Genomic DNA, 14439 nt, shown 5'->3' on the forward strand with positions numbered 1-14439 from the left:
TGTGCAGAAGAAAAGATGTCTCACTCCTCCCTGAATGTTTAGGCTTGTTAACCTGTTAGCATGTTAGCTAGCAGTCTGCATCATGTCCTGGAGTTTATACGATTAGTTTTTATTTACAGTCCTGTATTAATCTCAAAAGAGATTAATTCCGTGGCAACTTTTGTTTACAGTGTACAGTAACCATATTTATTTATTTATTTATTCATTCTGCTGTTGTCAATAGCTTGTTAAAATATATTGGTGTTAGCATTGTTAGCTATTTTTCACTGTAACCAGAAATCCTTGAATAAACTGTAATCTCTGATATTTCTCTTTATGTTTGCCCCCTCCCACTAGTTCTGACTGCTTCACACTGGTTCAAACTGGTGCAAACTGGTTCACACTGGTTCAAACTAGTTCTAACTGCTTCACACTGGTTCAAACTGGTGCAAACTGGTTCACACTGGTTCAAACTAGTTCTAACTGCTTCACACTGGTTCAAACTGGTGCAACTGGTTCAAACTGTTTCACACTGGTTCTAACTGGTTCACACTAGTTCTAACTGCTTCACACTGGTGCAAACTGGTTCTAACTGGTTCTAGCTGCTTCACACTGGTTCTAACTGGTTCTAACTGCTTCACACTGGTTCAAACTGGTGCAAACTGGTTCTAACTGCTTCACACTGGTTCAAACTGGTGCAAACTGGTTCTAACTGGTTCTAGCTGCTTCACACTGGTTCAAACTGGTTTAAATTGAGTGAACATGAACAAGCAGAGTTTACAAAGCAGCTTGTTTACTTTATTTCCAGAGAACATGTATTCATAAAATGTTCAAATGAAGTGTTTAACTTCAGTGTTACTTCATTCAGATGAATCATATTTTATATTGATGTTTGATGAATGAATTCAGGAGATGTTCAGATGTTGGTCTCACACTTTCACCTTTGACCTCAACGTGTTGTGATTTATTTATATATTGTCGTCGTGTTCAGCATGCTCAGCTCCGTCCAATGATTTTAATGTTGTGTATGAATAAGTGTTGAACGCAGCTCAGGCTCACTCTCACTCTTGTTGTGGAGATTCACTCTGTATTGTATTAATTCAAATATGTGTGAGGACATAATACACAGATGTTTTAAATGTGTGTGTGTGTGTTACAGTATGTGGTGCTGTGTTGTGTATCAGTGTCATGTGATCAACACACATGTTGACATGAATAAAGTTTGTGTGAATGAGGACGAAAAGTGTCGAGGTTTTTTGTGAGATTCACTGAAAACACACGTCACTGTGTGTGTCCATGTCTGTGTGTGTACTCGTACTTGTATCTCAGTGGGGACCATTTCAATCATAGATGTACAATGTGAGGACCATTTCACACCTGTCTGTCACATAGTTTGTAACCTCCCTAAGGTCCACACCTGTACCTGTCTCTCTCTCACCGGTCTGTCTGTCAGGGGGTCAAAACCTCCAACCTATTAACCCATAACTAGGTCAAATGTCCAACACCAAATAATATCACTTCCTTTCTGAATGGAATGTTGAATTCAGTTAGATGAATTTCTACTCATACTCTACATTGTTTGCACAAATAGTGGATTAATTGCCTGTCAACTGTGTTATCCCCATGTTCTTGTGTACTTGATTTAAATAATGTATTTACAAAAATATAGAGAAAGTGTAGAAATGCGAGTTGATGACATGTGAGCAGCTAGCTGTTAGCAGCTAGCAGCTAGCAGTTAGCACAAGGGCCCAACATGAAAGACAACTTTGTTACATTATGCAGGCATGGTTTATTGTCATAGTCTGACAATGTGCTAACGTTGAGTATCCATTAGTTTTTATTAACTAGTCTTACTATACATACATAACATGGTTATATGAACCAGATTAATTACATAGTAATGAGATAAAACGATGAGATTAACATAACTTTAGAAGGAATTAATTTATAAGAAGGTATAAAAACACTATGTTGCCCATACACTGAATGATAGAGTCTAACTGGACTTTACTACATTAAAGGAGTAGTCCGTAGCTTTTCAAAAGGTCCTCTACCCCCAGCAGTGCACTGGTTTGGATCATTTGGATGTAATTCAGTGGTTTGAAAGGTTCCTGCTGACCTTTATGTAATTTGATCCCTGAAGAGTAGGTTGAAAACTATAAACATGCTTTTTTACAACTATAGTGTTGCCTACTATTAAACAGAGAGATATGTGTTTTAGGGAGATGAGTTTATCTGCTGCTGAGAAGCCACTCGGGTTCGGGGGGGGGGGGGGGGGGGGGGGCGGGGGCACACTTTTCGAGTTTCAGGGGTAAACAGCATTTCAGCAGAATCCAACACAATCGAAGTACATGGCGACCACATGTGAAAAAAGATAACAAAATGCCGTATGGAGGTGTTTTATGTTTTTTTCAGTTTATTGTTTTTTTTTTGTTTTTTTTTTATGTTTATTGTTTTTTTTTATGTTTAAAGAAGCGATCACCATTTACTTCAATGGGCTGTAACTGTGTTTTCCCCTGCATCCCCAAAAGTGTTAAGAGGACCCAAACACTTCACCCCCCCCCCATCATAGTGGTGAGGAGATCATATTTTTTTTTTTCATTTTTATGTGAACTATCCCTTTAATTGTCAATGCATTAAAGTTGACAATAAATAAAGGTTTACCTTTTTCTTTTTGCGGTGACTGTGTTTTGTTAGATTTTTTGTCTCATGAATCTTTTAAGCGTTGGCTAAACTGTAATAACATGATAGGATAGGAATGAGAGGATGTTGAATAACTCTAAGTTCAGTTAAATGTGGATTTATGTTGAAAAAAGCTTTATCCTTGGTGACAGCTTCCCACAAAATATCCGTTATTCAGAACAAAATTCATATTTTCAAATCAGTCAGACAAACATCCTCAAATCCCTCTTAAATCGATTCCAGACCTTTCAAACTAACGTGTCTTCATCCATGTCCACAGGGACACAACTTCTGATCCAGACAGAACCAATCGAACACCATGGAGCTGCTGACGTCACAGACAGAACCAATCGAACACCATGGAGCTGCTGACGTCACAGACAGAACCAATCGAGCGCCGGAGACACCGTCAGAATCGGACCTGTAACGACGACGACCCAGTTGAGTTTCAGTTGTAGCTAACAGTTAGCATGATGCTAACCTTTACAAACACACATCTCCACGCGTGTACACACGCAGGAGTTGTGTGGTGAACTTCTCCTGTCGTCCAGCAGGTGTCGGTGATGCTGCCCCTGGTGGTGACGGCCCAGGTGGACGTGGTGCTGGTCCTGGTCTCGCTCTGGTCCCTCTGGTCCAGACTCAGTCAGCTGAGCTACCCCGGCGCGGTGGTGTGAGTGCGCTCGTTTCCTTCACCTGTGCAGCCCGACAGGCGTGTGACTGTGTGTGACTGTGTGTGTCTGTGTGTGTCTGTGTGTGTTCAGGTTTGATGAGGTGTACTATGGTCAGTTTGTGTCTCTCTACATGAAGAGAGTTTTCTTCATCGATGACAGCGGACCGCCCCTCGGTCACATGATCCTGGCCCTCGGAGGTCAGTAACCATGACAACCATTTCTGATGCAGCCTGCTCGATACATCGTCTCTGTTGTTACTGTGCACATGTCATGACTGTGTGTGTGTGTGTGTGTGTGTGTGTTTGTAAACTGCAGCCTACCTCGGAGGATTTGATGGAAACTTCGTGTGGAACAGAATTGGAGCAGGTATAAACTTCTGTTTCTGGTTTAAACCAGTTTATCTCCTGTGTAAACTCATTAACACTAGTTCATGTTTTCCTTTAAACTTGTTTAACTCAGGCGACAATGGAAAACCAGGTGTCAAACCAGTTCAACCAGATTTCTGGTTTCTTTGGTTAAAAATAGTTTTTGAAAACCAGTGTTAGCCAACTTCTTAGATATATTTGAAATCTGTTTTAAACTGGTTGAAACCCGGTTCTTCTTTGATTCAAACTACTTGAATCTAGATGTTCTGTCATTAAACCAGTTGAGTGTTTAAATCCGGTCAAAGACTGTGGGGGTGTGTGTTTTGTGTCACAGAGTATCCCAGCAGTGTGAGTGTGTGGAGTCTGCGGCTGCTGCCCGCTCTGTGTGGAGCGCTCTGTGTTCCATTGGTTTACCTGCTGACGCTGGAGCTGAACTTCTCTCACCTGTCGGCTCTGGGAGCTGCGCTGCTGCTGCTGCTGGGTGAGTCGTCATGACAACACCAACTCATCACCTGACTGACTGGAGCTCTTAAGGCCGATTTAAAGTCGGATTTTACGCAGGCAAGCAAGCACGCAAGACACACAAGAGCCCCAATTTTTCTAACTATACGACAAAGCTACGCAAGCCTCACGACCATCACACCAATCACAGCAAGGCTGTCCGCCAGAAAAAGGCTCTGAGGAGTCGCCGTGGCGATGTAAATAAACAGTCCACGATGACTGCCACACACAAAGAAGGCGTCTCTAAGGTTGTCATCGACAAAACACCTTACTCCGCCTAGTGGTCTGGCGGGGAATTGCTTTGCAAACGCGCAACCCTTGGGGAAGCATAAACCAAAACAAGTCCGTCGATGCAACTGCGTGAAAAGACGCAGACGCAGTCGCTGTCGCAGTCGCTGTTCTATAACTACAGTGTGTGGCGTTCAGGCTCTCAATACAGTGTGAGGCGTTCAGGCTCTCAATACAGTGTGAGGCGTTCAGGCTCTAACTACAGTGTGAGGTCTTCAGGCTCTAACTACAGTGTGAGGCGTTCAGGCTCTCAATACAGTGTGAGGCGTTCAGGCTCTCAATACAGTGTGAGGCGTTCAGGCTCTAACTACAGTGTGAGGCCTTCAGGCTCTAACTACAGTGTGAGGCGTTCAGGCTCTAACTACAGTGTGAGGCGTTCAGGCTCTTACAGTGTGAGGCGTTCAGGCTCTAACTACAGTGTGAGGCGTTCAGGCTCTAACTACAGTGTGAGGCGTTCAGGCTCTAACTACAGTGTGAGGCGTTCACGCTCTTACTACAGTGTGAGGCCTTCAGGCTCTAACTACAGTGTGAGGCCTTCAGGCTCTAACTACAGTGTGAGGCGTTCAGGCTCTAACTACAGTATGAGGCGTTCAGGCTCTTACTACAGTGTGAGGCGTTCAGGCTCTCAATACAGTGTGAGGCGTTCAGGCTCTTACTACAGTGTGAGGCGTTCAGGCTCACACTACAGTGTGAGGCGTTCAGGATCACAATACAGTGTGAGGCGTTCAGGCTCTCAATACAGTGTGAGGCGTTCAGGCTCTAACTACAGTTTGAGGCGTTCAGGCGCTCAATACAGTGTGAGGCGTTCAGGCTCTCAATACAGTGTGAGGCGTTCAGGCTCTTACTACAGTGTAAGGCGTTCAGGCTCTAACAAAAGTGTGAGGCGTTCAGGCTCTAACTACAGTGTGAGGCGTTCAGGCTCTCAATACAGTGTGAAGCGTTCAGGCTCTTACTACAGTTTGAGGCGTTCAGGCTCTCAATACAGTGTGAGGCGTTCAGGCTCTCAATACAGTGTGAGGCGTTCAGGCTCTTACTACAGTGTAAGGCGTTCAGGCTCTAACTACAGTGTGAGGCGTTCAGGCTCTTAATACAGTGTGAGGCGTTCAGGCTCTAAATACAGTGTGAGGCGTTCAGGCTCTAACTACAGTGTGAGGCGTTCAGGCTCTCAATACAGTGTGAGGCGTTCAGGCTCTAAATACAGTGTGAGGCGTTCAGGCTCTAACTACAGTGTGAGGCGTTCAGGCTCTAACTACAGTGTGAGGCGTTCAGGCTCTTACTACAGTGTGAGGCGTTCAGGCTCTCAATACAGTGTGAGGCGTTCAGGCTCTTACTACAGTGTGAGGCGTTCAGGCTCTTACTACAGTGTGAGGCGTTCAGGCTCTAAATACAGTGTGAGGCATTCAGGATCACAATACAGTGTGAGGCGTTCAGGCTCTTAATACAGTGTGAGGCGTTCAGGCTCTAAATACAGTGTGAGGCGTTCAGGCTCTAACTACAGTGTGAGGCGTTCAGGCTCTTACTACAGTGTGAGGCATTCAGGCTCTCAATACAGTGTGAGGCGTTCAGGCTCTTACTACAGTGTGAGGCGTTCAGGCTCTCAATACAGTGTGAGGCGTTCAGGCTCTTACGACAGTGTGAGGCGTTCAGGCTCTAACTACAGTGTGAGGCGTTCAGGATCACACTACAGTGTGAGGCGTTCAGGATCACAATACAGTGTGAGGCGTTCAGGCTCTAAATACAATGTGAGGCGTTCAGGATCACAATACAGTGTGAGGCGTTCAGGCTCTCAATACAGTTTGAGGCGTTCAGGCTCTCAATATAGTGTGAGGCGTTCAGGCTCTCAATACAGTGTGAGGCGTTCAGGCTCTCTACCTTGAATTACTTTACATTTCATGTCATTTGGCAGACGCTTTTATCCATGAGGGGACATTTCAGGGTTCAGTATCTTGCCCAAGGACACTTCGCCCCCCCGCCCTACACAATGATCAGTTTGATGTCTGCTGTTTTTCAGAGAACTCGCTTATTGTCCAATCACGTTTCATGCTGCTGGAGTCTGTTCTCATCTTCTTCCTGTTGTTGGCCTTCTTCTCCTACCTGCGTTTCCACAACTCTCCCAGTAGGTAAGATCACCTCTGACCTTTGACCTCTGGATGACCTCAGGCATGTGGTGACTCATTTTTGATTCTGGGACATGAAGAATTAACTGCACCTCACATGTCTTCCCGTTCACTCCCGTCTCATCTTGTCTCCTCCCGTCCCCTCCCATCTCCTCTTGGCTCCTCCCGTCTCCTCCTGTCTCATCTTGTCTCCTCCCGTCTCCTGCTGTTTCCTCCCGTCTCCTTTCATCCCCTACTGTCTCATCTTGTCTCCTCCTGTCTCCTCTTGTCTCCTCCCGTCTCTTCTTGTCTCCTCCCGTCTCCTCCTGTCTACTCCCGTCTCCTCCCGTCTCCTCTTGTCTCCTCCCGTCTCCTCTTGTCTCCTCCCGTCTCCTCCTGTCTCCTCTTGTCTCCTCCCGTCTCCTCCCGTCTCCTCCCGTCTCCTCTTGTCTCCTCCTGTCCCCTCTTGTCTCCTCCTGTCCCCTCTTGTCTCCTCCTGTCTCCTCCCGTCTCCTCCCGTCTCCTCCCGTCTCCTCTTGTCTCCTCCCGTCCCCTCCTGTCTCCTCTTGTCTCCTCCCGTCTCCTCCCGTCTCCTCCCGTCTCCTCTTGTCTCCTCCTGTCCCCTCTTGTCTCCTCCTGTCCCCTCTTGTCTCCTCCCATCTCCTCCCGTCTCCTCCCGTCTCCTCCCGTCTCCTCCCGTCTCCTCTTGTCTCCTCTTGTCTCCTCCTGTCCCCTCTTGTCTCCTCCTGTCTCCTCCCATCTCCTCTTGGCTCCTCCCGTCTCCTGCTGTTTCCTCCCGTCTCCTTTCACCCCCTCCTGTCTCATCTTGTCTCCTCCTGTCTCCTCTTGTCTCCTCCCGTCTCCTCCCGTCTCCTCTTGTCTCCTCCTGTCCCCTCTTGTCTCCTCCTGTCTCCTCCCGTCCCCTTCCGTCTCCTCTTGTCACCTCCTCAGCTCCTGGTCCAGGTTCAGTTGGCTTCTGGTCTCTGGAGCTTCCTGCTCTGCAGCTGTCGGGTGAGAATCTGAACTGTGAGACATGTGTGTGTTTCAGGGTGAAGTACATGTGTGTGTCTGTCAGGGTGAAGTACATGTGTGTGTGATAACATGTGTGTGTCTGTCAGGGTGAAGTACATGGGTGTGTTCTCATACTTGCTGCTGCTGGGGGTGGCCTCTCTTCACACCTGGAAGCTGATTGGAGACCGGAGTGTCAATCATGTGAGTCCAGGTTGAATGTGTGTGTGACTTTAAAACTCTAGGAGGGACAGGTCTATGATTATTGACAATACGTTTGTGTGTGCTTGTTTGTTTGTGTACGTTTAGCTCAGTGTGTGTGTGCAGTGTGTTTGTAGGTTTGTGTGTCTGCTCGTGGTTCCTGTCCTGCTCTACGTGTTTTGGTTCTATGTTCACCTGAGTCTCCTGAACCGCAGTGGACCACATGACCAACAGATGAGCTCTGCCTTCCAGGCCAGTCTGCAGGTACACACACACACACACACACACACACACACACACACACACGCACACACGCACGCACGCATGCGGGCACGCACACAGAGACAGAGACAAACGAGTTAGAAATAACATGACACCAACAGTTGATGTATTGATCGATGTATTGATCGATGTTTTGATTGATGTATTGATTGATGTTTTGATCGATGTATTGATCGATGTATTGATCAATGTATTGATTGATGTTTTGATTGATGTATTGATTGATGTAATGATTGATGTATTGATTGATGTATTGATTGATGTATTGATTGATGTAATGATTGATGTTTTGATTGATGTATTGATTGATGTAATGATTGATGTATTGATTGATGTATTGATTGATGTTTTGATTGATGTATTGATTGATGTTTTGATTGATGTTTTGATTGATGTTTTGATTGATGTTTTGATTCATGTATTGATCGATGTATTGATTGATGTAATGATTGATGTATTGATTGATGTATTGATTGATGTAATGATTGATGTATTGATTGATGTATTGATTGATGTTTTGATTGATGTATTGATCAATGTATTGATTGATGTTTTGATTGATGTATTGATTGATGTATTGATCAATGTATTGATTGATGTTTTGATTGATGTATTGATCAATGTATTGATTGATGTATTGATCAATGTTTTGATCGATGTATTGATCGATGTATTGATTGATGTTTTGATTGATGTGTTGATTGATGTATTGATTGATGTAATGATTGATGTATTGATTGATGTTTTGATTGATGTATTGATTGATGTTTTGATTGATGTTTTGATTGATGTGTTGATTGATGTTTTGATTGATGTAATGATTGATGTATTGATTGATGTTTTGATTGATGTTTTGATTGATGTATTGATTCTATCTCTAGGGCGGCCTCTCCAGGATCACTCAGGGTCAACCTCTTGAAGTTGCTTATGGCAGTCAAGTCACTTTAAGAAGCTCCGCCTCTCAGCCAATCCCCTGCTGGCTTCACTCACACAAAGCCAACTACCCAATTAGGTGCTGTAAGCTCACACTGGCCATCAGCCAATCACAGGGAGTCGGGAGCGTTTGATCAGTTTTCACCCGTGTGTTTCTTCAGGTATGAAAATGGGCGGGGCAGCTCCCACCAGCAGCAGGTCACCTGCTATCCCTTCAAAGACGTTAACAACTGGTGGGTAGTCAAAGATCCAAGCAGGTAGGTCACCTTTTCACCTGAGGCATGCTGGGAAATGTGGTCCCTGTCTCATCGGTCTCACCGGTCCTTCTGTCAGACAGGACCTGGTGGTCGGCAGTCCTCCTCGACCTGTCCGCCATGGTGATGTCATCCAGCTGGTTCACGGGATGACCTCACGCTTCCTCAACAGGTAAACTGGTCACCTGAGGGTTGTTCTGTTTGACGGACAGTTGTAATGCGTTCGAGGACCGACCAACATCTGAGAGACTGCTGCTAACACACTGCTCCACTCGGGGGGAGTCGGTGTGGTTGTAATCTGTATTGTTGTGTGACTCAAAGCTGATGACTGATCCAACATTTAAACACGGATCAGAACATGTTTCATGTGTTTCAGTCACGACGTCGCAGCTCCCATGAGTCCTCATGCTCAGGAAGTGTCCGGCTACATCGACTTCAATGCTTCCATGGCAACGCAGAACCTGTGGAGAGTGGTGAGTCGCGCTGCGGATGAGTTATCACCAACAGTCAACCTGAGGTCTGACTCAGGATACTGTGTGTGTGTGTGTGTGTGTGTGTGTGTGTGTGTGTTCAGGATATCTCCAACAGGGAGGCGGAGTCAGAGGTGTGGAAGACCATCCTGTCTGAGGTTCGATTGGTCCACGTCAACACCTCCGCTGTGCTCAAGGTGCGGAAAGGAAGTGACCACACATGACAAAGCTTAGCGGAACGACCGTAGAAGGACATAATAAGTGTGTGTGTGTGTGTGTGTGTGTGTGTGTGTGTGTAGATGAGCGGTGTGTCCCTTCCAGACTGGGGCTTCGCTCAGTTGGAGGTCGTAGCAGAGAAACTCTTTAAACTTCACAGCGGCAGTTTGGGCTGGACGGTGGAAGAACATCGATACGGAACCAGTACGACTCCGATTTCTGACCTTTTGATTTGTTGTGTTTTAGTGACCTCATCTGCACTTTGAGTTAAATCCAACATGTCAGAGACTAACAAGTTGTGTGTGAGTGTAGGTCAGGAGCAGAAGGAGAGGGAGGCGGAGCTTCATTCTCCAACTCACATCGATGTCGACAGAAAAATTTCCTTTTGGGCGAAATTTTTAGAGCTACAGGTAATAACCCTACGCATCATTACTTCATTACCACAACTCTTCACCTTTTGCAAGTTTATGCAACATAAGAACAATAACAAACGTTGCATAAGTTTACAGACAGAAACCTGCTAATGACAACAAAGCTTAATGAATCACTGTAAACGCCACAGCTGGGTAATGATGTCACGTTGTGATGTCATGACAGTGGAAGATGCTGACAGTGAAACAGGAAGACTCTGAACACAAATACAGCTCCGGCCCCTTAGAGTGGATCACCATGGAAACCAACATCGCATACTGGCTGCACTCTTCCACCAACGTAACAAACTATTCTACACTTTACTTTCGACGACAACACATGGTGTTTGAATTAAATTAGTGTATTTTAATTTGATTGTGTACTTCAGGCTCAGATCCATTTGATTGGTAATCCAGTGTCATGGGGCGTGGCTAACTTCAGCCTGCTGGCCTATCAGCTGCTGGCAGCCATCTACGTGCTGAGGAGGAGGCGAGGCTTCAAAGACCTCCCTGAATGTACGCACACACACACACACACACACACACACACACACACACACACGCGTCCCTGTGACGTGTGTGTATATATATATCAACTGTTAGACTGTATAACATCATCCAGAATGTTTCAATAATTGCTGCTATGGTCATGTTTACTTCTGAACTGCTGATAAACCTTATTACTCTTATGTTAATTTTTTATTTTAACTTTTAAATCTTTCATTTTTTTTTGTCTATTTCTTTATTCTCTTGTCTACGTCTTTCTGACCTGCCTGCCTGTGTGTGTGTGTGTGTGTGTGTGTGCGTGTGTGTGTGTGTGTGTGTGTGTGTGTGTGTGTGTGTGTGTGTGTGTGTGTGTGTGTGTGTGTGTGTGTGTGTGTGTGTGTGTGTGTGTGTGTGTGTGTGTGTGTGTGTGTGTGTGTCCGTCTCGTGTCCGTCTCGTGTCCCAGCTGTGTGGGATCAGTTTGTGTGTCTGGGGTGTGTGTGTGTCGGCGGCTGGTTGGTGAACTTTGTTCCCTTCCTGCTGATGGAGAAGACGCTCTTCCTGTATCACTACCTGCCCGCCCTCTGCTACCTGTACCTGCTGTGCCCCGCCCTGCTGGAGCACACACACACTAACCTGCTCAGGTAAACACACGCATTGTTGCTCATCATTCTTCAGTGTGGTGACGACCAGCGGCCGGTTCAATCAGAGACTTGAGCTCCAGATCCAGAGAAGTGATGAGCTCAGTGTCATACGTCACATGAGTTTCTGAAGTTTTAACAGTGACCTCTGTCTCTCCGCAGCGATGTGACACACCGCCGGGCGCTGTGTTTATTTGCTTCAGCCGTGTTGTTGTGCGTCTTCCTGTCGTATCGAACCTTCTGCCCTCTGACCTACGGCAGCCCGGAGCTCTCAGCCACTCAGCTGCAAGGACTCAAGTGGAGAGACAGCTGGGACATCCTGTACCGCCGGCGCTAGAGACAGGTGGGACATCCTGTACCGCCGGCGCTAGAGACAGGTGGGACATCCTGTACCGCCGGCGCTAGAGACAGGTGGGACATCCTGTACCGCCGGCGCTAGAGACAGGTGGGACATCCTGTTCCGCCGGCGCTAGAGACAGGTGGACATGCAGGTTTCTCTGTTTCCTCTCATGTGGACTTGAGCTGAACCTGGAGAAGCACCTGGTCAGGTGTGTCATGTTGGAGGCGGAGCTTCAACCCTCACTGTGAAAATAATGTGATAATTGACATGTGTTGAATAAAAACTTCTGACTTCATTATATGACATTACATATCATTGAGCTGATGCTTTTATCTAGAGCGACTTACAATAAGTGCATCAACCATTAAGGAACAAACACAGAACAACAAGAATCAAGAAAGTATTTATTTAAGAAAGACAAACTACAAAGTTCTATAAGTTAGTGACACATTCTGTAACAGCACATTGAAGGAGGGGCTTTAACTGATCTGTTGTAGAAAATTCAGCCGCCCTGGAGATTTGTCTTAAGGTAAGGAATAGTAGGTATGACTTCATTCAAGGTTTTTGGGTTATCACAAGTATTGATTATCATCAGTGAGATGTTTCTCATACTGTGAGTTACACAAGTTTGTATATTAAGCAGAAGATTAATTTGCCGCCCAAACACGATCTGATTGTTTGAATTGAATTACTTCTCCACTGGATTTTTCTAATTGGAAGGATAGGGTTGATTTTCTTGATTTCTAAATCATGTTATAAAATAGACAATGAATTTCTATGACCAACATGAGAAACTATGGTAGGATATCAGGCAAAAAGTAATTTTCAAGTTTAGTGTTATGACCATAAATATTGACCAGAAGGAGAATATATATACAGTGGATATAAAACATCTACACACCCCTACAATGCCAGGTTTTTGTGATGTAAAAAAAAATTAGACAAAGATAAATCATGTCCGAACTTTTTCCACCTTTAATGTGACCTTTAACGTGAACAGTTCAATTGAAAAACAAACATCTTTTAGGGGGAGAAATAAAAAATAAAAAACTAACAAAAACCTGGTTGCATAAATATGCGCACACCTAAACTAATACTTTGTTGAGGCACCTTTTGATTTTATTACAGCACTCAGTCTTTTGGGGGAGGAGTCTATTAGCATGGCACATCTTGACTTGACTTTGGGCGCTTGTCGTGCTGAAAGGTGAAAGTTCCTCTTCAGCTTTCTAACGGAAGCCTGAAGGTTTTGAGCCTAAACTGACTGGTATCGGATGTTTTTCTTGGTAAGAAAAGGCTTCGGTCTTGCCCCCCCCACCCCGGAGTCCAACGAATGCAGATCACGGGAGATTGTTGTCACATGTAGTTCACATGTAGTTCACATGTAGTTCACAGACAGAACTTAACAGAAATCCCTGCCGCTCCTGTAAAGTTGCTGTTGGCCTCTCGGACCAGTTTCCTTCTCGTCTTTTCATCAATCCTGGAGGCACGTCCAGTTCTTGGTCATGTCACTGTTGGGTCAAACTTTCTCCACTTGCTGACGGCTGTCTTCACTGTGTTCCATGGTTTATCTAATGCCTGGAACTTCTCCTTCTCCTGACTGATACCTTCAACAGTGAGCTCCCTCCGATGCTTTGGAAGCTCTCTGCGGACCAGAGCTTTAACTCCAAGATGCAACGAAGAAAACTTCAGGAAAATCCTCCGAGAACAGCTGAACTGTATTTGGGATTAATCAGAGTTACTTTAAATGATTGCAGGTGTGTACTGTTAGGAATTTCAAACTTTTAACTAAAGGTTGTGGCTGAAAGAACGCTTAAGCAATAAAGCTAGGAATAGTTTTAGTTAGATATAAGGCCTTCATACAAATTATTTAATAATAACCTTTTCCTTCCTAGGGGTTAATCTACAAACTAAGAATAAACGTTAACTTGATCTCATTTCTAACTTCTGTATTAAAGCATAATTTCATTAGATTCATTAAACTCACATAGAGTTCCACAGCTGTCTGATAAAGTCGTGGAGGTCAGACAGAGTGACTGTTGACTTCATTTTGTGTCATTGTTTTGGTTAAGTTGTTGCGAATGTTTACACATTCAGGTTTGTTTTGAAATAGCTGAAAGCATAATAATCTTTTCTCCAATTGTAAACACCTTTGGCCCATATTGCATCTGTGGTTGAAGGACGTTCTTGAAGTAAACAGTTTGCCTAGAAACTATAGCGTCATCCAAATGCCAGGAGGATGGCCTACGCGTGCGCACTTCCGAGGAGGAGGGACGAAGATCTACTGTATAAAATGGACAGATGCCGGATGTCCAGGGCGCTCTGATACACCTAATGTACTGGAAACACATTGTTTTTGCCGTAACCTGTTCATTGCTTTCTAAATAAATTCTTAATTGAGCAAAACTGAGTTTGGCTCTACTACTCTTAAAGGATAAAAGATCACGCTGTTTTTCAACAGTACTGACTGCTATTTAACATGCGTTTGAATGTGATTGTTTAATTATGAACTCAGCCACCTCCCCAGTTATAACCACATTATTTAATTTTCCCCCCTGAAAGATTTCAGTTAGTTTCCTGTGGACCTGTTCCTGTTGTAGGTCACATTCATGGGTTCGGGT

At 44.8% G+C, this 14439-nt stretch overlaps 1 protein-coding gene across 2 annotated transcripts; it reads left to right on the forward strand.

Moving 5' to 3' along the window:
• Window positions 1–3056: 3056 nt before the first annotated feature.
• Window positions 3057–12119, forward strand: pomt1 (protein-O-mannosyltransferase 1). Of its 2 annotated transcripts, none has more exons than XM_061071012.1 (20): window positions 3057–3101; window positions 3213–3331; window positions 3423–3529; window positions 3648–3698; window positions 4032–4178; window positions 6498–6606; window positions 7534–7593; window positions 7701–7794; window positions 7900–8055; window positions 8955–9085; window positions 9168–9263; window positions 9340–9432; window positions 9637–9733; window positions 9835–9927; window positions 10030–10150; window positions 10259–10356; window positions 10544–10657; window positions 10746–10872; window positions 11307–11484; window positions 11644–12119. In XM_061071012.1, exons 2-20 carry the CDS (start codon window positions 3225–3227, stop codon window positions 11816–11818), a joined length of 2154 nt encoding a protein of 717 aa, XP_060926995.1. In that variant the 5' UTR covers window positions 3057–3101; window positions 3213–3224; the 3' UTR covers window positions 11819–12119. The 2 variants fall into 2 exon arrangements, with proteins under 2 accessions (XP_060926995.1, XP_060926993.1); XM_061071010.1 differs by having other exon boundaries at window positions 3063–3101; window positions 3216–3331.
• Window positions 12120–14439: the final 2320 nt, after the last annotated feature.

Source organism: Limanda limanda, chromosome 5, assembly GCF_963576545.1.
Source record: "Limanda limanda chromosome 5, fLimLim1.1, whole genome shotgun sequence".
Classification (NCBI taxonomy): Eukaryota; Metazoa; Chordata; class Actinopteri; order Pleuronectiformes; family Pleuronectidae; genus Limanda; species Limanda limanda.